Source organism: Fistularia commersonii, chromosome 16 (genome assembly GCF_037954325.1).
Source record: "Fistularia commersonii isolate RoL2024-O1a breed Wild chromosome 16, RoL_Fcom_v1.0, whole genome shotgun sequence".
Taxonomy (NCBI): Eukaryota; Metazoa; Chordata; class Actinopteri; order Syngnathiformes; family Fistulariidae; genus Fistularia; species Fistularia commersonii.
The window spans coordinates 12,805,725-12,828,828 of NC_141299.1; the positions used below are offsets into that span (position 1 = coordinate 12,805,725).

The 23,104-nt window shown below is 37.6% G+C and overlaps 2 protein-coding genes across 3 annotated transcripts; both read left to right on the forward strand.

The window, feature by feature from the left end:
* The first annotated feature begins 516 nt into the window (after positions 1–516).
* lpar3 (lysophosphatidic acid receptor 3) lies at positions 517–6,707 on the forward strand. The gene is made up of 3 exons (XM_086162478.1): positions 517–683; positions 1,442–2,193; positions 4,863–6,707. Exons 2-3 carry the CDS (start codon positions 1,455–1,457, stop codon positions 5,189–5,191), a joined length of 1,068 nt encoding a protein of 355 aa, XP_086018604.1. The 5' UTR covers positions 517–683; positions 1,442–1,454; the 3' UTR covers positions 5,192–6,707.
* A 2,012-nt stretch (positions 6,708–8,719) lies between these two features.
* Positions 8,720–22,821, forward strand: LOC147225996 (atrial natriuretic peptide receptor 2-like). 2 transcript variants are annotated; one of them, XM_086162479.1, is made up of 23 exons: positions 8,720–8,769; positions 9,092–9,206; positions 10,216–10,348; positions 10,634–10,757; positions 11,138–11,242; positions 11,639–11,741; positions 12,074–12,162; positions 12,301–12,373; positions 12,899–13,043; positions 15,824–15,910; positions 16,045–16,188; positions 16,509–16,630; positions 17,298–17,442; positions 17,582–17,627; positions 17,712–17,819; positions 17,960–18,079; positions 18,364–18,457; positions 18,646–18,733; positions 19,253–19,392; positions 19,666–19,818; positions 19,945–20,043; positions 20,837–20,928; positions 22,010–22,821. In XM_086162479.1, the coding sequence occupies exons 1-23, from the start codon at positions 8,725–8,727 to the stop codon at positions 22,118–22,120; spliced, it is 2,481 nt and encodes an 826-aa protein (XP_086018605.1). In that variant the 5' UTR covers positions 8,720–8,724; the 3' UTR covers positions 22,121–22,821. The 2 variants fall into 2 exon arrangements, with proteins under 2 accessions (XP_086018605.1, XP_086018606.1); XM_086162480.1 differs by lacking the exon at positions 8,720–8,769 and adding an exon at positions 8,967–9,001.
* Positions 22,822–23,104: the final 283 nt, after the last annotated feature.

The window sequence follows — 23,104 nt, forward strand, 5'->3', positions numbered from 1 at the left end:
ATCATTAATAACTGCTCCAAAAACTACCATTACTGAATAGCTATGCTATTTTATTCTTATGTTGCAGACCCCCCATAACTATGTAGCTCTACTATATCCTTTTAAATTTAAAACCATCTTTGCATTCTGCCAGAGTAAAGTGACCACCTTTGGAAACGTGAAGAAATTTTGTCCATGAATAATTTTTTCAAAGCAATATCTATATGAATAATGGGATTTTGTGTAAATATACGACCAAAGTATCAGCACGTCCACGTTTAATTCAACGGTATTACTTGGCTAAACGTATCACTCGAACATGTTTACATGTCATTTTAATGGAAAGCTTAGAACACAATGATGTTCGTGACGTCGCGCGGAGAACCGGAGCACATGCGGCCGCAGGGATCGGCTCCTGGAGCGGGCGCCCGCGGGGACCCGCTGCGGTCAAGTGGAGGAATTCGGTCGCCGGGCCGGCTCGCACACGCCCTCCGCGTCAGCGACCGGAGCTTCTAAGCGACGACTCTTCGAGCTTTCACTCCGCTCGGTCTTTCGCTCCTGTCACCTCCCTCTGTCCGCAGCTGCGTGGGCAGGAGCCCGGAGGGAGGGCAGGGGGGGAAACGTTCATGAAACCCGGCTTGGCTTCTTCCGGTACACCGTCCGTACGCTCCGCTGACGCGCCCTCAGACCGCGCTCCAACGCAGGTGAGCTCACCTACATGTTGATTTCCCTCAGGAAGAACGTTAGCAGCCATGTCAAAAGCGCCTTTTTCCTCTCGATTAACGACTGTTTTCTGTCTTTTTTTTTTTTTTTAAATTACAAGTTGTGTTCAAGCTACCATCGGCTTGGTGGGACGTCGGTGTAGCGGATGTTATTTATTGACAAGGGTTCTTCGATAGAAAACCATCACCTTCGAACCGACTAGCTTGGATTTCGTTTTCGGGGCTTTTTCTTCAACTTCTTTCCGCGCGATGTCTTCTATTAAATGGGATTTGCCGTGTACACTTGCTCTTGGATTTGGTATTTCTTCACAACCGTTCTCCTGGAAATCTAGCTTCACACTTTGATCACCTTTAGTCTCATTTGTTTATGGGTTTTATTAAGTCATCTAATTTGATTTCATGTTTTTCAAGGCTTGATTACAATGCATTGGGGCTTGGCATACAGGACTGTCTCGGAAAATTAGAATATTGTGATAAAGTTCTTTATCCATAATGCAATTTCAAAAACAAAAATGTCATACATTCTGGATTCATTACAAATCAACTGAAATATTGCAAGCCTTTTATTATTTTAATATTGCTGATTATGGCTTACATCTTAAGAAAACTCAAAAATCCTATCTCAAAATATTAGATTACCATGAAGATTGAATTTTTGTTTTTTAAATTGCATTTCATTACCTTTCATTGAAAAGTTTTATGCAAATATAAATATACACTCTTGTTTTCTCCTTTTGCAGACGTGCATCCACAATGGCTCTGCAGAACAGTTGCCATTACAATGAGTCTATGGGCTTTTTCTACAATAACAGTGGTGCTGATGATAAATGGGACAAAACCCAGCTAATTCTGGTTCAAGTGGTTGGCTCTCTTTTTTGCTGTTTCATACTGGTCTCCAATGCCATGGTCATCGCGGCCGTTATCACCAACAAGAGGTTCCACTATCCGTTCTACTATCTTCTTGCCAATCTTGCAGCATCGGACTTTCTCGCAGGCATAGCGTACGTGTACCTCATGTTTAACACAGGTGAGGTGTCACGGAAATTGACAGTTAAAGGCTATTTCATTCGCCAAGGTCTCCTGGACATCAGTCTCTCAGCCTCACTGGCAAACCTGCTAGTTATAGCCCTGGAGCGCTACATCTCTGTCATGAACTGGAAAGTCCATAGCAACCTGACAAAGAGGAGGGTAACTTTGTTGATAGTCCTGGTGTGGGCCATCTCCATTTTTATGGGGGCTGTACCAAGTCTGGGCTGGAACTGCATCTGCAACCTGAGTGACTGCTCTCAGCTGGCTCCCATTTTTAGCCGGAGCTACCTGATCTTCTGGTCCGTGTCGAACCTGGTGGTGTTTTTGGTGATGGTTGCCATTTACCTGAGGATCTACACCTATGTGAAAGAGAAGACCGCTTTGCTCACGCCCCACACCAGCGGCTCCATCAACCGCAAAAGGACCCCCATCAAGCTTATCAAGACTGTTATGGTTGTGCTTGGTAAGTATTAGTCACAAAACTGTTGCCTGTAACGTTGGGTCAAAAATGCAAAGAGAGCACAAATAGGGAGTTTATAGGGCGAATGTGAGCAATGAAAAAGTCCATGGTCAGGGATTTAAGGGCTGACAAAGTCCAGGAATTCACAGTATCACTGCTGATTATGTTTAATTGCACTTATAAAGAAAGAAACCCTGCAGCACTTGTCACTAGAAGTTAAAGAACAGGAAAAGCCAGGAATTACCTTTTACAGAAGTTAAACTGCAAAAATCATGGCACAGTTCTTCACGAGAGTTCATAAACTCTGTTTTGAGAAGCTGCATGAGGAACTTGTTTTGACTGAGCTGCACGCCTAAATGTCGACATCTGTGCTTGTGGCAGTGCATGCTTATCTTTAGGAACTAGGTTATGATTTCAGGAAATTCATTATGGTTGCATTTTTTTTCCAAGTGTAAGATCTGCTGCTTCCAGTAACTTAACCCCTTCAATTCCAAGGCCAATTGCCTAATGAGGACTGAGAATTTTGTTGAAGGAAAACGGAAAAAAATACATATTCCATGTGTTTAGTATTACCAATATTTGTAAATCTATATTTGTCATTGAAATTGCTGATCATGCACTTCCTGGTCAGTCATTAAATGACATGCAAAGTGCAATTTTAACAAAGCACAAAAACACAGCTGACCTGTTTGTACTTTTGTCCCAGATGAGGCAGCCAGACATTCTTGTCTTTGGCTAAGGTTTGCAACAGGACAGCTTGCAGTAGAGTCACAGTTCCCAAATCCCTCTGCTCACAGTGCTTTTTTTGAAGAAAGGGAGCAATGGGATAAAACTTGCATCAGAATTTTTTTTAAAAAAGAGTGTTACATACAAGAACACAAAATATTCCCTCAGATAAGGGTTTCTGTTACAGTGGGAATTCAGGTAAGACCTGATGTTACTTTCTTTAACTTTTTTTTCATGCACATTTATTTACAGTCTTGCAGATGCAACTGTGATACGGCACAGGGTTTTTGGAGAGCAGCTTATAAAGATAATAGGACATCATTGTTCTTTGTCTTTTCATGCTTTCTGTACTTGTGCGGGGAGATGCCATGATTACTGTATATAGTGTAGGAGATGTACGCCTCTACACACTTAACTCCATACTGTAATTATATCTTTAAGCGAGGACACTGCTCCTCAGCCTGTGCGGTGTGCCATCAACACCGCATTGACCTTCAGGGAATGGCCCCTCTTCCCCACCCATCTAGAGCAAAAGACGAAACCTATGAGACTGTGTCGATCGCTTAGCAGATTGTTTGCAAAGAGTTCGCTTGCAACTTGTGATAGAGTACACAAAGTGTCATAGTATTGAGCTGTCCCATGCTTGTTGTGGTGTTTAGCCAAAATGCTGAAAAAGCATTTGGAATGGGTGAGAGAGCAAGAGCGTGATCTCTCAGGAAATATCACCATGTCTGCAGGCAGACAGATTCAAGTCCGTGAAAGATGTTCGGGAGTTAAAGTCTTCTCCGTTGCGCCACTTCAGACGGAAATGGCAGGTGGACAAACCAGTTCAGAGGTGACTGAATGAGACTGAAATGAATTTGTTTAGAGGTATCTGGTTACATTTCAACTGGGCATGTTTTTACAAAATTTTTAATATTCATATCAACAGATTTGTTTTTGTCAATTTAAGTCACTTTTTCAAACTACTATGCAGGAGGTGATTCCATTATGTTCTTGGCTTTTCTGAAATCCCATTTTTGTTGCGGTTCAAAATGATTTAGCCAAGATTTTTTTCTGCATTTTCTTTCTTGACGTGCTAGTTTTAAAAGGTTTTCAAGTGTTTTTTAACAACTAAGGAAATTGATATCCCTTGAATCTGTGGGTCCAAATCCTGTGTTGACACAGTATAAAGGGGGAGAAATACACATCTTCAGTTTGTGTAATCCATGTACTGTAAGCTAATGTGCAATCTGAAACTGTGAAAGATCTGTTAACACGGCTTCACCTGCTCTTGAGTCAGCTAACCCTAAAGAAAGGGTGGGAGGGACTAAGAGCAAGAGTCTGATCTTGTTTTGTTCTGCAGGCGTATTGCGATCATACAAATGTTGGTAGTGCAGACATGTTGCTGCTTGTGGCTTCTTTCAGCTCCAGAAATCCTTTTTGGTGGCTCAGTTTAATGCCCAAACACGTTTGACTTGGAAGGCTTTGGATGCATTAGTTGCCCTGTTTAACCAACCATATTTACCATATTGACATTGATAATTACTAAAAATAGTGAAGGCTTTTTATGTTCTGTCATTATACATTTTTATTCGATATTAATAAATGTAATCAATTAAATAACAACAAAATGTATTACATGCTGACTTTGGAGCTGGGGCTCAGCAATAGTTATAAACAACTGTGGAACTGTTGTTGTATAATGAGAAAAAAAAATGATGGAAAATAAAGCTTAATTGAGAGGTTACTCTTGAAAATTACAGTTTAATAGCATGGTTTTAAGTAAAACACCCATGTAATACCATCTTTCAAGCCATTGAGAAAAAGAAAATGAAGGCTTGATAATGACCTTGTTACTCATTAAAATTTACCATTACCAACCTAGTTGAGTGGAAGTTGAAACATGTTTATTATTGAGGCTGTCGTATAAATCCACACTGTGTTTGACTTGTTTATTTCTAAAGGAGCCTTTGTGATCTGCTGGACCCCTGGCCTGCTGGTCCTGCTGCTGGATGGTCTACACTGTACCAGTTGCAATGTGATGAAGTTAAAACGCTGGCTGTTGCTCCTGGCTGTGCTAAACTCTGTCATGAACCCTTGCATCTACTCCTACAAGGATGAAGAAATGTGGACAACCTTCAAAAACCTCATGCGCTGCATAGGGAATGGCACTCGACGGCAGCGGTCAACCAAAGCCAATGCTAGACCGCTCAGCTCTGCACAGGATACAGGCAATAGCCAGTTCCCCTCGGAGGAAACAAAGAATGATGATCAGGACATACTCAAAACCTGAAAACGGCACTAGTGAAGATTTCTTTTTGAAGAACTTCTCCAATAACTTTCATTGACAAGACTGGAGTTGACTTGAAACAGAAAACAAACACTTCCTTTACAGTTAGTGTTGAGGGTCGTCATCACACAGGCCGAGTCGGAGTTTTGAAGAGATGTTGATGAGAAAAGACCTCGATTCCCTGAACGGAGCCAAGAGGATGGCACTTTGCAGAGCTTTGTTGTACTGGAAAAACAACTACCTGTTATGGTTAATGGGAGAATCCTGCAGAAACTTCATGCAGATACGGGTCTTTGCCGTCATCTTTGCAAATCATTTCGGCTGAAGGAACCAGTAACAGGCTTATCGTTGTACATTCTAGAAAGGCATGAAGGTTTGGCAGTTGTTGACTCAAACTCCATTTTCATTTTGGAAATCTGATTAAGTTATCTTAACATTATTTCTATTGCGGATACAGTACCGTAATATTGCAATGTGTTCATAGTCAAGACAAAAGGAAATCCCCTTTTTTAAAAAAAAGCTGTAAAAGCGGCCTGTTTGCAGTATTTTATGTTTGTCAGTCTAAATTGTTAAATTACATTCGCTATAACTGATATTCATGAGGGAAGATTTGTCCTTGCCTTGGGCCCAATGTACAGTATGTTTTCAATGTTTACGTTTAATTTAAAAGTATTTTGTACCTTGTTTATCATTTTAAAAGAGGTTTAACCAGCATGCATATCATCTAAAGAGGCCACAGAGGTCGCTTCTGTTGACAACCGTATTCTTTCAGCTCTGACGCTGATTGGAGAGCACTTTTTCAGTCACAATCTGAAGCTCATTTGCTGTTATCTGTTTATCTCTGATTATGTACTTTTAACCACCACCATCTTCGACCCATTTTGACAGAAAAAAAAACTAAACATTTATTGCCTGAAAAGCCTGGTGGTAGAAAGTGAGATAAAGATTGATTCTCTTTATCCTCTGCCTAGAAAGATGCTTTAAGACAAAGTAAAGTCAAAGTAAAATTTTCATCTGTAAAACTGAAAAGCCTAACTAAATGTGTTGGCATTTGTAGTCGATAAGTGTTACAGAAAGTCGTCAGGACTCATTTAAAAAAACCTCTATTCCTGAAGAAAATGTAACAGTTATCGCTCTTCTGTCAGCCATCTTCATAGTTAGCCTCCGTAAACATAAACCTCTGCGTGCAGCAGCTCATGGGAAAAACTTGTTCTCCCTGTAGCGTTTGATTAGTGACGTAAAACTTGCTCACCTGAGAGTGCAGGCATTGTAAAATTTCATTGCGACACACTGGATTCCTGCAGGAGGTTTGTCCTACACTACGTACCTGCAGGAGCCAAAGAGGATGTGGCTGTAGTTGACTCTTTTCACAAACCTTTACACTCACAGTCTTCCCAGTCTGCTCTGAGGGCTGCCAATGAATCATTAACTGGTTTTAAATGACTAATGGACTGGATTTATGCCAGAGTAGCCTCTCCTGCTGTAAAGATTGTGACATAATTAAAAAATATTGTTTTAATCTTGCTGTTGTGCCTTTTATAACGGTTGGGTCTTAAAAACGTTGATTCACGGAATGGTTTTATAACTATAGAAATGGCCTCAGGAGATGGTTTCAAAACATCAGAGATAATGGTATTTTCTTGCTTTGACAGGATTGCAATGGGGTATTTTCATATTAAGCTTTGCTATGATATTCAAAATCTTCAGCTTGTCTGACTCTGAGTTGAATATCACATAAATACGATTCCCTCAATGCACCAAAACTAACCAAACCTTTTAAGGTGTAATTGCACCCGGGATGGGGGGGTGGGGCGTAAATATAATAGGAATCAACCTTATGTATATAAAATTCCCCTATATAAAATGTTCCACTATGAGGAAAATTCCATAAAAATAGACAATTACTAAATTAAAAAGAACAACTTAAGTTTAGTACTTGTGACTTGCCTTGCAGGGTTTTGGTTTTAAACATATTCATATTCCTTGAGCTTAAGAGCTGTCACTTTAAAATGAATCTATTTGGAGTTGTCAGTTAATGGGTGACCTCCAGTGTTTGCTCAAAAACTCGAAGTATTGGTTGAAGAGCTTGAAAGAAAAATAGACTTAAGTGGGAAAAGCTCAATGTTTTTCCAGAAATAGATTGTCTTGCGCTTGCATCATTGAGCTTGAGGGTGTCGTTGTCTTGCCTGCTGAGATGTGCTGCGGCCAATACAAATGCTAAACATTTGAAAAATGGCCATTTTCGTGTAAGTAACATAGTGACATACATTCTATAAATTGTTCTTAAAAATAAACTGCACACTTTCGTAACCGAAGATAAAATGTAACACTGTCGGTTTTCCTCTAAAATGGCCCCAAGATGTAAATGCAGCAGTTTCAAGTTGCGCTCACGTGACAGAAGTTTTGCATTTTCCCTTTTAAAGCATGCCGACTTCTAGCGAAACACTGTTTGTCCTCGGCAGAGTCTCACTGTATGCCACTCAGCCTGAAAAACATCAACATTGTGTGTGGTATGTGGCAGGAGTTTTTCTACAGCTGTGCCATAATTATGCATTCTTGAAAGGCCAATTAAATTTCAAAGATGGACAAAAATACTGTCTTTATGGTTTGTTGTTAATCTCAGGTCAGAAAGATGTGGTAAGAGATGGAAAGTGAACATCTGTACACATTAAGCTGCTTTTATAAAAAGTATTGAACCACCAGGCCTGATTTTCATAGATTCTCGAAGCTTGAAATAAACATTTTGTATTCATTTTGAAAATTTGTCAGACAAAAAGACCTTGCAACTTTTATGAAGATAAAATGGTCTCATTTAGGAGAATATTGTCTTTTCCCATGTAAAGTTCAACAGGCTAATATTTGAGAATAGTTTAGGATAGTATTTGTGTGCTGAAAACTTGTAATATGATAAGTTTATTCTATTATTTTGAGATAATGATCGACAATGAACAATTAGGATGTTTGATAGCAATAATCAAATGGTTTCATTTCTTCTCCTCAAATCCAGGTTTTTATGAAGTATTGTTTTAGTGTCAGTGTCTCACCTAAGATATCTGACAGGAGTCCTGATATTTTAATCATTGCCACCAGTTCCTGGACCCAAAAACTGATTAATCGCCAGTGATTTGTTATGAGGCTGACATTTCCTTCAACCATAAATTGCAAGCATTCTATCAGAAAGTTAAAATCCAATCGAGGTGCAAATTGCTTCAACTCAGAAGTTGGAAGAAAACACTAAATGAAATGTGAATAGTGTGAGATGTATTTGGTTATTTTTGGTGGGAGCGGCCCTGGAGGTCAGTCAATGTGAGCTGAAACACTTTATCCACCTTGAGAAAATTAAATGGTGATTGGAGAGCCTTTTCAGGTGATTGGACAATTATAGATGATAGAAAGGTTGATGCTTTGGAAACACTTCTGTATTGAGGTCACTCTCTCCATCTCTCTCTCCCACACACTCACTCACACAAACACACAAGCTAACAAATTTAATTATTCACTCAGTTAGCGGGGGTTCAGGTACAGCAGATGTCAACATGGTTCTCTGGACTGCACCATCCCTCTACCTGTGTATCCTATTGGTAAGGTATCACAATTTTGCATGCATGGTTTTCTTTATGTAAATCACAAGAGTTTATTACATATATATGCCTGTATATCTTTGTGTGTCTGTGAAAACATTAAGATTTAAGTCTGGCATCAATGACTAGTTATTATCTTTGTTTTGTGACGAAACAAAGTTTGAGTTCAGACAGCAGAATAATAATATTGCAGCTAATGTATCCACCCTTATGGTACAAATATTAAGACCAGGTGGGTTCCACTTTTATTTTAAGCCATATAAGTGATCTACATTGTGCTATGACCGATTAATAATCCTGTGTTTTGTATTTATATAAATAGAAATTTATGTTGTATTCAATTCACGGAGTTGACTGCTGGCATGATTTGGACAACACTGAGTTCGACTGTTGGCCCATTCACAATCCCAATGACTACAACATGATAAGCTGTGGAGGTAGGTTTTTATTAGATAGTTTTTTGGGTATGGCTTCATTGTTCCATTGACATTTAGAACATAATAAACACAACCAACCATCTTGTTTTTATTTCTTAAAATTATTATATGTTATATATGCAAGCAGTCATATTTGCAAGCTCAAACATTATTTCTTTATCCACAAATTCATTGTTGGCATGCTTTTACCTATTCTGAAATTTAACCTGTAGAAAGTGCCTTATCTGAATCGTATTAGTGTAGAAGCATACAAAACTGTTTGCAGCTAAATGAAAAATGTTATACAAAAATAACGTGAGAACAAATTATAATAAATGTTAATAAAATAGTTATAAAAATAAAAGGCTGAATGTATTACTCTCAACAGAGGATTTGAACAGAACTATGTACAAAAGAAAATTCAGAAAGAAATTCAAAATGTATCGGTGTTTCAGTAAGTCTCCCTGAAACTATTTTCCAACAACGAATAAAACCGCAAGCATAGACATTATGGCACTGGCAATATACAAATAAAATAGCTTTTGAAATGTACGAAATGAAATTCACACGTAAGGAGCAGTGGTGATGGTGATGGTGAGGAAACAGAATACCAAGGAAAGTAGATCACTGTTAACGTCAAGCAAGCACTGCTTTGAAAATATCCTTCTTTTTGTTAACTTGCCTTCTTTTTCCATTTATTTATTTGTTTGCTCACATATTTATTTATTTTTGAATATAAGATCTGTTTTCAGTGTGATGAGGAGAAAAGACAGGTGTGACTTTACTCCTGAATGTATGAATGTTTTGATCAAACTGTCAGACAAGATGCTTTATGTGTTTCCTATACGTGAGGGGGCATTGGTCAGCATGAATAACATTTAAAAGATTTCAAATTGGAATGTGAGAAACCCTATGGGCTGAAACTGTGTAATGTGAATTGTTTTAGTTTTTTATTTAACTTCTGCCAGTTATTACAGCGATATTTTTCTTCCTGCTTCCTGCTTGAGTGTGTCTGTATTTGCTGTCACAGGGCTGGAAATGGCTTGGGTCCAGCGCCCACCAGAAAAAGTAACCAATGGGGAAGAGTTCAATGTCTCCTACACAGTGACGGCTTCAGATTCCTTTTATGAATACGCTGTCAGAAACAAGATTTTCCAGTTCAGGTGAACACATTACATAAAACATAGGAGTCTGAAATGTCAGCAATTCCCAGAATGCTCATATGCATTCATTTTAATTTGTAGAAAGGCGACCACATATTTATGTGGTTCTTTTTGTTTGGCAAATTACAATATTTTCTTTCTTTTGGCCAATCTCTATTACATTTTCCACTGTATGTCATAAACATTTTAATTTTACGGTGACTCTCTGTATTACCTAGATCCCCTCAGCTTGCTGTGTGCCGTGTAAAATCGTTAAATTGTTCATCCTTCTATCTTTGCTTCCAGTGATGCGTCAGAGGCAAAGAGATTCTGTGATGAGCATGACTGTCCTCCAAACTGGAATAATGCCAATGAAATGAACTGCTGTGTTTATCACGCCAACATACATTCTTGTCCTCTGGGCCTTATGGTTAGTGACAGTTTTGTTATCTGAAATAGCACAGCTTGACAGGGATAATCTTTATTTCTTAGATAAACAAAAAAAAAAACGTATTATGACTATGGTAGCCGATAGTAGAATGAACAATCTTCTCAATTTCTCCTTAGTGTATAATTTTTGGAATCAGGGATATCCCTGTTTGCCTTTTACTTGTAAAATTGCTGATCACAGACACTAAACATCTGCAATGTTGAAAACGTTTTATCTAGAAAGTCATATGAGAGTTAGAGCTAATATAAAAGAATTGTAGATTACCGCATTGTACATAGCAAAACGATGTAAGCTTTCTGAGCGGACACAAAACTTGTTGCATTCTAAAGAAAGTTATAAAAAAATTTGTATTTGTAAAGAAACAAGGAGGAATCTGCGGCCCATGGATTCCCGATGATGGCAAAATAGTGACTCACACTGTCTCCAAAGCGGGCAAGATGACCCAAAAATACTGGACGTCAAAGGTGAGCTCACAAAGAACAGGAAAATCAGTTCATTTTTGAACTTGTTGATGATTGATGTCTGGAAATGCTGTTCGAAAACTGCCCCAGGCAAATATGTTTTATCAATATGATAAACAGATATAAGCTGTTTATTGCAGTGGTACATAGAAGCCTGTTGTATGTATTGTGGTTGGAATCATAACATGCCTGAGTGCACTGCCAAAATTAATTAAATCTAAAACTACTAACAAAGTATAAAGAGTTAACTAAAATAAATTAATTTTTAAGTTCTCTTGGGGGGAAATATTAGACTGAAACATTGCTAGCACGTTTGTAACCAGCTTTGTTAATAAATGAATCATTATGTGTGTGACATAAGAAACAGAAGTGATTTTTAATCATTATTTTATTCGTTAGGTGGTTCTGATCCATGTTGGAGTCACTTCTGTCATCGCTCATATCAAAGTAGGACAGATGCATGCAGCTCTGGAGTCCAAAGTGCTTGTTGTCAGTGCTCAAGGTCAGTTTCATCAAGTTTCCCTTTGTTCATTGCTTTATAGAGCCATACACATTTGGCAATAACTCCTCCTCTCAGTCATAGTTTACAGTTGTAAATTATGTAAACCTGATAAGTAAAACATTTTTCCTACCAAACAACAAAGATTAAGATAGTGAGAAAAAATCGACGTGAACTGTCATTTGACAATTTCTTATGAAAAAAAAAAATCAACACAATTAAAAGACAACATATCCATCGGTGTTTGATGACAGCCTTTATAGTTTTTATCAGAGTGTAAAATATCCATACCTTCTTTCTATATATATGACCCTGAAATGTCTGAACAAATTTAGTGTGTGGGGACGATGTGTGTGAGCTGGAGGAGAACTGTCTGAACTGTCCTGCAGACTGTGGCATCTGCCCCATGTCCATCACCATCAAGGTAGCCATCGGGCTTCCAGTTGCTCTCTTCAGCACTGGTTTCATTTTAACTATGGTGGTGAGTCTTTCAAACAAAAACCAGGAAACACAAACACAGAGGTTTCATATCCTGATGCTTATCTCATTGTTTTTCTTGTAGTGGCTTCAGTACCAGAAACAGAAGATGTTTTGGGACGAAAGCTGGATCATTAATTACAAGACCATAATATTTGGTAAAGTTTAGTTAAAAATACGTTATAAAGATTAATTTGATTCTAAGACTGCTTGAGAATTTCCTTTCTGTTGACTTGCTTCAAGAGTATGCCACTGGACTTTAACTGTGAGAAATAATAGAGGCACTGCTGCTATGGATACATAACTGGCATACTTGATGCACTATATAACATCATTATCATCTCAATTAACAATGATACTATTATATTATGGCACAATGGTTTCAATTACGTGCGCTGTTAAATTCTATTGTGGCAACCAGACATGGAACCTTTCCAAGGAAACTAACTGAATCCAGTTGCTACTACATGTGCCAAATGTTTAAAGTAACAAAGTGAGTAGTATTTTGTTTTAACAGACCAATGAATGAAGAGTTAAGATAGAAAGAGTTCTTCATTCTTTCTTTGCATTCAGATTAAGGCATTTTATCCACTTTCAAAACACAGTGTCTTTGATAGTGTCACATTTCCACAGTAAATTAGCAATTTGGGTAACAGTGGCATGTGATTCTCTGGTTTCTGCAGGTAGAGAGTGTTGCATGGATTTCTGCAGTCTGGCAAGCCTCCGGCGTGTTAAGAGTGCCTCCAGTGTCAGTCGCACCACTGATGCCACTGTTTGCACAGGGGTCAACACCTCCTTCAAGCAGGACTTCATCCAGCCAGGCATCTAGTAAGACACAATATGTCAATTAAACAATTGAAATAGAGATTTTCAAACTCACCAAAAATCACGAAAGCATTTAAATGAGTGGTTTATTGAGCATCAGAATTGTGTGATCCCCAAAATTTATCTTTACATGATCAATATTGAGGAATAGATTCATATTTTAATCTAAGAATTGTTTAGCTATTCTTTTTTCATTCATAGCAGACAATTATTACATTATTTGCAAATATTTGCAAATTTGCAAATTCCCAATAATTGTGTGTATGTTCTGTGTCTTCTGTTTTTCATTTGGGAGGCGTCTTTGAGTGCCATGAAAGCGCTATACAAATCTTATCTATTATTATTATTATTATTAAATAACATATCGATTCTTCCAAATGGCTTAAAGATGTGACATACAAAAGCACCAAAAAAAAAAAAAAACATCAACAACTGGCAAATAATTTTAGCGTAACAGTTTTTATTATCAAATTGAATTTTAAAAGAGGACTGGATTATTGAGCCATGGGTCTTGCTTGGTAAATGTAACAGTATTTACATGTCTACATAAAAAGACCCCTGGTTTGAAAGTAAAAGGCCTATTTAGCCCAAACACTAACTAACCATTTATTTTCCCTAAGGTTTCTTCGAGACCAACTACTGCTTATTTCATGAACATTCAACTTACAAAGACCAATATTCACATTTTGACAGTTAGAACAGGTCTCGACAGTCTGAGCACATAATGGACATTGCCACCAGAATGTAACACTTGTTCATTTCCTTTGTTTCCACTTGTTTCATCCCTTTGCAGCTGTACAGGCAAATGTTATGGTGATATAAACAAAACCTCTGTAAAGTTATTTATACATTATTTTTGATTAACTAATAATCATTACCTCTCACGACACCATCTCAAAGCAGATATAAAAAATGCTTTTTGACAGCAACAAGAGCAGCCTCTGCTGCCAAAAGAGATAATTACCATGTACCATCAAAAACATTTTTGTTCTGTTATTTTTAGGGAAAATTAGGTAAATTAGGGCACTATGGACTGCAAAGTAACAGACAGCGATTTTGTTTTGGGTCATATGACAATTATACCTCCTTGTGCAGGAGCCAATTCATGAGTTTTTCCCTTTCGTGGTACGTGGAGTCATTCCCAAGAGATAGATTCTATCACCACAAACAGACTTGACTTGAAAAATATCATATTGTCTGAAAAAAGCAGACAAAGAAATTAACAAAAGGTACTTACATTCGGCCACAGTTTCCAAATGTATATCATATTTCTTTGTGATGTGTATCAAGTAAATTGCAATTGAAAATGAGATGCCATAGTACTACTAGTTTTGTACTGCTTTCTGTCCAGGTGTGTATGGTTTATTAATGTCTAGATTGCACAAATCTAATTGACTTTCTAATACTTTTTTTTATTTTATCACATCTCACTTGTACTATCCAAAGAGTAATAGATTTAATCAAACATTTCTGTCAACTGAAATCTTTGACTGGACAGAGGCAAAGGGTAACTGGTATTCTGCAAGCTGGCATATCAGTCCCACAAACTGGTTCAACCGTACATGTTCTATTTTCAACAATAGGAGGCCTTAGAAGTGACTTCCAGCAGTTTGGCACCACAGCCATCTGACAACCTGCCAACACAACTGGAGGATCAGAACATTTGTCAGCTGCATTTGAATTACTGCTTGAGATCAGCCGCTCTAGCCATCTACTGAAGTTCATAGTGTAGCGTTTTGGGATGTGTGGGCAGAGCTTCCCAGCACGCCTTACGTTTGATAAACAATAACTGGATTCAACTTTGCTTCGATCCACGTAAATGTGTTGTTTTTGTGCAGACATAACGTGGTTGGCAGAGTTGAGTGTTCATGTCCTTATTGACCCTCTGGATTTCTCCATGTTTAGTCTGTAGAATACTTGGTAGCACATACTGTATACCATAAACAATGCACCGCTCTACTAAAGTTAAATCCATCTGCGCTACTGCTTGGCTGGCCTTAATAGTTAGGAGGGGACCTTTGTCAAGAAATCACAAACTTGCTGTGCATCTTCTCTGCAATGGCTTCGATCTGAATTCTGTCTACCTTGACACAAAGCCCAGAATCTCGTGCAGTAAACTTAATCCTACTTTATTTATTTAGGAAATCAGCACATTGATTTTATATATCTTCATTAGTATAACAAACAGGAGATGTAAGTGATCCGGCCTTATTCACCATTGGCTAGTAAAACGAAAAAGCAGGTTAAAATACTTAACCTCTCACCACCATCATCATCATGTCAATGTGCAAATGACATACAATCCAATAAATGCAAAACACAGTAATACTATGGAAAAAAAAGGACATAATTGAAGTAAAGTAATGACCCTGAATATCCCGTTTCGTTTCTTGATTAAAATCTATTGTATAAGTGTAATGTCCTGAATATAGTTTTTTTGGTGTTCAAACTATTTTTCTACATTTGATGCTCTCCTTTTTGTTTTCCAACCTATTACTGGAACAGATGTGTATGTTCTTCTCAACAGTACATTGATTAGTGGCTAATTTTATTGTGCTCTGGGAGGTTCATTAACTGAATGCTGTATTTTTTTCATTACAACACCTGTGGTCCTTCATGCAGGATAGTCGACTAAATTAGTTTTACTGTAATAATATAGGAAATGTACTGTAAACTGCATGCTCAGAAGTATCAATGCCTCTGTTTTTTCTATAGAATTAATTTCTGGGTGTTGTCACATTGCATTTTAATATTTAAATACATAACCTGTGTTGAATGTCTAGTGATGGGAGAACAGTTGCAGTCAAACATATCCAGAAAAAACATTTCACACTCTCTAAAGCCATCAGGAAGGAGGTGAAAGAAGTCAGGTGAGTAAAATCCTGATTAATATCAATTATGATAAGGTAAAGTAAATGTAACAGCTATAAATTGAGAAATATGACAGGCAATTGCCGGAATTAAAGGATTCATTTTCTTGCATTTAATTTTTGACATGAGATAGACAACTGGACCATCCAAATATATGCAAGTTCATTGGGGGCTCCATCGAGGTGCCCTTTGTGAGCATTATAACGGAGTACTGCCCCAAAGGAAGCCTTTCTGATGTGCTGCTGAATGATGACATCCCTATCAACTGGGGTTTCAGGTGAGAACATCCGAGTATCATTTCCTGTGTAATGACATTTTTTTCATGGAAAAATGAATTTTAAAGATTAAAAATTAAGCAGAAAATGACATGCTTTGCGAATGTTGCTATCATCATTATCAGCAGTTGCACGGTCTTATAAATATCACCATAAGAAACAATATAAGTCAAATCAAAAAGAGAAGCTACATTATATTTTTAAGGGTCTTTTGGGTTCAGTAATGCAGTTTTTGTTTTTTTTTATATGTCCTCCCAATTACTATTTTATGCCAACACTTTCAATGCATAAAACACACCTAGTAAAATGTTACACCACACAGACTGTCCTTTGCCACTGACATTGCCCGAGGGATGGCTTATCTTCACCAACACAAGATGTTTCATGGGAGACTTTTCTCCAGGAACTGTGTCATTGATGATCGCTGGGTTTGCAAGATCTCAGGTAACAAATACATTATGGTTGTCTTAATGCGCCAGATCTATGCATTAAAAAATATATTGTTATAATTCTTAACAATCTTAATAATATGAGTGATAACTGGCCAAAAGGGTGGTTGAGCCTGTGTCCAGGGGCCTCATACCACTTAAGTTTCCAAAAGCTCTCTTGCAATGTTTCTGTCATTTTTGAGTGTCACAAATATGATGCTTAAAGCACCAGTTCAATGTCTCTGATATGCTTAAATAACCAGTTTTTAGAATGGTAAACAAAATAAATGTCCCAATGTCTCCACTATGATGTTTACATACCTGATTTTAACTATTAAATGTATGAAACAGGAACCGTCCCCATGTTTGAGTCAAATTTTTAAATTACCCAAGTACATGCTACATTATTTTTCAAGCACTTTTATGAATATTCAGAAAAGTTATTTGAAATAAATTTAAAAAAAAAAAAAATTGTAAATGATTTTGAAAAGTGTGCGTAAATTTATGTTGTTTACTTTAAGTCTTCAAGCTTTTGACTCATTACTTAAAATAGGTTATTAAGAGTTTATAAAATAGCACTTATTCATGAGTAGCAGGTCACTATGCATGTAAAAAAAAATCAAAATTATTTACAGAAACTATTGCTCCCTCTAGGAATTGCTATTTTTTGTGTTTGTCTGCAGACTATGGGCTTACAACCTACAGAAAGGAGGACTTTGAAGTAGTGGGTAATCATTTCAGTTGTGGTGATGTGAACCATATATATTGTGCTCCAGAAGTACTGCTTGGCAGCAGTTTCAATATGACACCAGCATCAGACATCTTCAGGTGAGATTTAAAATGTAAAGAGACTACAGCTCCAGATAAAATGAACTCACACGAAACAGATATAGGAGATTTGCAGCTTCTTGTGTGTATTTTTCAAATTCAGCGGAAATTCTTCAAACTTTTCCTTCATTCTTCTTAGCTACTCCATGATTCTGGTTGAGATTGCAACTCGGTCTGACCTTTCAGTGAGTATGACAGCCTTCACCCGAGATTATAACCTGCGGCTTCCCTTTGATTTTTACTTTGTAATCAGTAGTCTTCTGTAACAGAATCACGCTGAGAGAGTGAGAATGGATATCATGTGGCGTCCCCCACTGCCAGAACTCAAAGCAGGAAAAACAGATACGGACTGTCCCAGTCAAAGAGAATACTGTGAGGTCTGTCAGATGTGCACATGTAGCTAAACAGCTGTGGGAAAATGCAAGCAATGTTTCGTGTTTGTGCCACGTCAAACGTATCATCTGTCAGAAGCATTGTATTTTATACATTTTATGATAATAAAGATTTTTTTCTGCAGCTCATACAGAAGTGCTGGGCACAAAATGTCACAATGAGACCCACATTTGAGCAAGTGAAAAAGATGCTGGACAAGATGAACCCACATAAAGTCAGCCCTGTGGACATGATGATGAACCTGGTAACAATCCTACTCAGGCATAACAAAATACAGTGAAATATTACACTGCTAGAAATTTTTTGTTATGTGTCGTATAGTGCTTTAGATTCAACAAAATTATACACTTGAGATCTTCAAGTAGTTGAAGAAAAAAAAAAAAGGGTTGAAAATAAATAAAATAATTCCACTAATAAATGACAAATGACAAGTATGTGCCATGTACACGATGCTATTGTTTCAAAAAATATGATTGCAAAGATTCTGATTCAACTGAATCTTGTGAAATAAAATTTTTTCAAATGCAGATGGAAAAGTACAGCAAACATCTAGAGTCCATTGTTGCAGAGAGGACGCAGGACCTTCTTCAAGAGAAACAGAAAACTGACAGGTTGTTATATAGTAAGTCAGAGTGATGTCAGAGGGGTCTGTGAAGATAAAAACTGTTTGGAATATTGCCATTGAATCACCAATATCATACTGTTGTTCTGCCATCTAGTGCTGAAGAAGCTGCACCTTCGCCCTAGTCCTACAGTCCAAACATGTTCGCCATTTTTCATGTTTGCCTGATAAGTCACATTTCTTGATAGGCATGTTACCGAAGCCAGTGGCGGATGACCTTCGTCAAGGCCGAACAGCAGAGGCACAGACCTTCTCCAATGCCACAGTCTACTTCAGGTTTCACTACATGCATGCAGTCTGATTTCTAAAAAGTAAAAAATAGCCTAAAAATAAAAAGAAAGCTAAACATTTTACCCCTTGCATGTATAATACTTTTTATATCTGGATCTTATTGTTCTAAGTAGCTGAAATGTTGATGTTGGAGGTGAACATATGTCTTCTCTAACTCAGTAGGACACAATTAAGTATTTATTGTGTGCTCAAATGCAATGCATTGACACTGCTCTATACAGTGTTTTGCTTACCTTGAGTGGATCGAGGAAGATATCTTGAAAGAAACCTTTTTCATGCTTCCAAATAGAGTTGTGTGCTTTCGGTGCCACAAGAAAAAGTAGAATTGGCTCAGTCACTCACTCTCTATGAATAAATTTACATACTGTTTATACATGTAATTTTTGGGGGGGTGAACATGTTGGAGTTCATGTTGTTTCTTACAAAGTTCTTTGTAATTAGTACTTTTTTTATCACATAAAACAGACAAATAAAGATGACTGATAATTTACCCTTCTGTTACAGTGATATTGTTGGCTTCACCCAGCTGTCAGGCGCCAGCACCCCCCATCAGGTTGTTGATTTCCTCAATCAGCTCTACACCACCTTCGATGACATCATTGACAATTATGATGTCTACAAAGTGGAGACAATTGGCGACGCTTGTAAGGAATGACAACATGAATTATGTATTTTCCACTCATAAGTAATTACAAATGTTTTTACTGTCAGAAAAAAAGGTAACTTTGCAGGTGAATGAAAAAGAAAAATCATGAAATGATAGCCCAACATATCATTTTGAAGCGGATAAAAAAAACACTATGGATTCATAGGCGAACACTGTTTTTAAAGAGTTGCTAAATGCTTTTACAATGGAAAGACAGTGTATCTCTCCCTGCTCATTCTCTGTTTTTGTTATACAATCATTGATTATTTAGACATGGTGGTCTCTGGGGTCCCCAAAGAAAATGGTATCAAACATGCTGGGGAGATTGCCAGCATGGCCCTGGATCTCGTCAGTGTTTGCCACTCCTTCAAAATTCCCCACAAGCCCAATACACAGCTGAAGATTCGTGCTGGCATCCACTCAGGTGCTTTTAGCGTCACAATTCCATTTACATCTCATGCAACTATTGATGTGTTGCAGTCGTAGTTATTTTTCTATACAGGAGATGCTATACAATGACAACAAAAATGACTGTTGCTTGTTGTGACAGGACCTGTGGTGGCTGGTGTAGTTGGTACCAAAATGCCACGCTATTGTTTATTTGGGGATACTGTCAACACAGCATCACGCATGGAATCAACAAGTGAAGGTAATGAGGGATTACTTCTCTTGATCCCCTGAAGGCTCATTCATGTACCAAAAATATATTAGGTTGATAGAGGCATTCAATGTGCTTGAGGTACCATTGTGCTTTACCATTATTATATAGACGTATTATATTATATAGATGTCTTTTCATTCATTCTTTCACTCATAGATTCATTCATTCATACACTCACTCATTCACTCACCCAGACATCCGTTCACCCATAGGTGTTGCTGCTGTAGCTATTCTTGTATGCCGATAGCTGCCACTATCTGACTGCTGCACATTATTATTAACTACATCTACTGCACTGTCCACTTCCTGCTCTGCGAATAGTTGAAATTTCCTCACTATGGGATGATTAAAATAGTCTATTCTATTAAATTTTTCCTATTTTTAGGCTGTATTTTACAATGCTTTAAAAAACTTTTCTCAAAAACTAAAAAGAAATGTATTGAAATTGCCATGGAACATCTCAATTCTGACAGTCCTGCTTGTCGATAAACTCCAAAATCTTTTATTATGTTCGCAGATTTTAATACATCTCTATGCCACAAAGAATCTATGGACATAATGAATAAATAACATGGTTACAGTATAAATAGAGGTGTCACATGTATGATTTAATTGTACCTTGCAAATAGATCACAACACTTTCCTTTTCTATAGGTTTATACCTGATACACAGATCCTATTGATAGGACAAAAAAATATTATTGTTGAATTATTAATGTATCATGATACCTGACTTTTATAATGTTAGTATAGTAAATTCATTTAATTATTGTTTCCATAGCTCTGATGATCCAAGTGAGTGGTGCCACTGCTGAACTGCTTCACACCATGAAAGGTTATGTTCTGACCTGTAGAGGAACACTTAATGTGAAGGTATTATTACAAGACACTAAATTGCACATCATATTTTATACATGATCTTTATTGCAGAATATCGCATCTTTATAGTCCCAAAGCGAACTGTGATTGGACGCTTCCCAGACTAACCCGCTCAGAGTACACAGTTCAGTAGATTCATAAATACACTTTATGGCAAAAAGTATTTGCTCACCCATCCAAATAATCGGAATCGGGTGTTCCAATCACTTCCATGGCCACAGGTGTATAAAATCATGCACCTAGGCATGCAGACTGTTTTTAACAAACATTTGTGAAAGAATAGGTGACTCTTAGGGGCTCAGTGAATTCCAGCATGGAACTGTGATAGGATGCCACCTGTGCAGAAAATCCAGTTGTGAAATTTCCTCGCCCCTAAATATTCCAAAGTCAACTGTACTAAGGTAACCGACATCATATTGAAGCCTATGGATTAGGAATGGGATGTCACTCAAGTTCATATGGGAGTCAACGCAGGTGAGCGAATACTTTTGGCCATATAGCGTATACTCACAACTTGTTGTGTTCTTAGTGATTTAACATATGATTTTGTATTAGCAAGAAGAACGGTTGTGTTTCACAGTCTTCACTCAATGCCAGGATAAATGATGGGATTAGTTTAATAAAGCCCTTCTCTACCACCACAGTAAATCTGTTGTCAAAGTATTTATTTTTTGCAGAAATTAATTGCACATAGTTAGGAAATGCTGGTTATTAGGATTCGTTCTTTACAAGGAAAACTCACAACTTCCCTCCAAGGGAAGAGCTAGGCATGTCTGGTAATCTCTCTGTCAATTTCTAGGAAGTAATCTATTATGTCCTTCTGCTGGCTGCTGTTTGTGTAACCAAAGACCCATGTTTGGGTGGTGCCCATGTGAATGTGGGGGAGGGGTCTGACACTCCTCAACGCAGTAGGATCCAATGCTGACTCTTGGGATTTCTTGCTAGAGACAGGCTCAGCTGTTGCTTTCTGCCCCCTCTCCATTAAGCCCTATTTAAAATTCAAAGACACATGGTTTGCAATATGACTCTCTTTTCTCTCATACTCAGTCTCTCTCTCTTTTTTTTTATCTGACAGGGAAAAGGCGAGATGACAACATGGTGGCTTGAAGCAAAGACAGACAATCACACAGACCCACATCTCAGAACATCTGAGTCCACAGGGGTGCCAGTGCCAGTTAGTGACTAGATCTGGGACTTAATCTCTGTTTAAAATCTGGGAAAATTGGTCAAATAATGACTGTACTATTAAAATGTCAGATTTACTTTGCTAACAGTAGATACCAGGATAGGCGTAAGAAGTAGAGAAATGTGAATTTATAAATCATATTGCACAGTAAATACCAGTGATGTATTCATTTGTGTTATTCATAATCATAGTTTAAGTGAGAGCAGTCATGATGTTATGCAAACTTTCATGGGTAAGTTGTAAAAGTTGTTGTAAGTTGTAAAAACAAATTATAAACTTCACTGTGCTGTTGTGATGTGTTGTATTATTTTGTTATTTTGCGGAAAGGAATATGAAGAAGCCAGAAACCAAAAACATTTTAGACATTACATATTTGTTACACATTGAAATCAATACTTTATATTACTTAATCATACTTAATCAATTAAATGGTTAATTAAAAATTATGTCCCACAAGGGCAAAACTAAATAATTTTCATACTCCACATTATATTTCATACCGGCAGTTTGTCATCGCTGCTTTCTGAATACCCTTATTATGTGTATAATTGTTAACATTCTGAATGACATATTTTTAAATAAATGATCCTCTCAATTCAAAGTACAGCTTTTATACTATTGCTCATGATACTTTTTTTTTTTCACATTTCACTTGGTCACTGTATTTGTTTTGTGCAGCATTGCATTGTTTGGTGATAGTTGTTCGATTTTTATTGTATCTGGTTGGTATTGGTAAAGTACAATAAATATCAATTACTCCTTTTTGCCTGACCTTATTTGATATTAATTGCAGAATGCAGCCTCAGGGTGGCACAGGCCAGTATCTCCCTGAGCCAGCCTTGGGGGGTCGCGTCAGGAAGGGCATCCGGCCTAAAACTTTTGCCAAAACCAAACATACGAATCAAACCTTACGATCTCATACTGGATCGGTCGAGGCCCAGGTTGATAACGACCGTCATTGGTGCCAATGACCTACAGGGTACC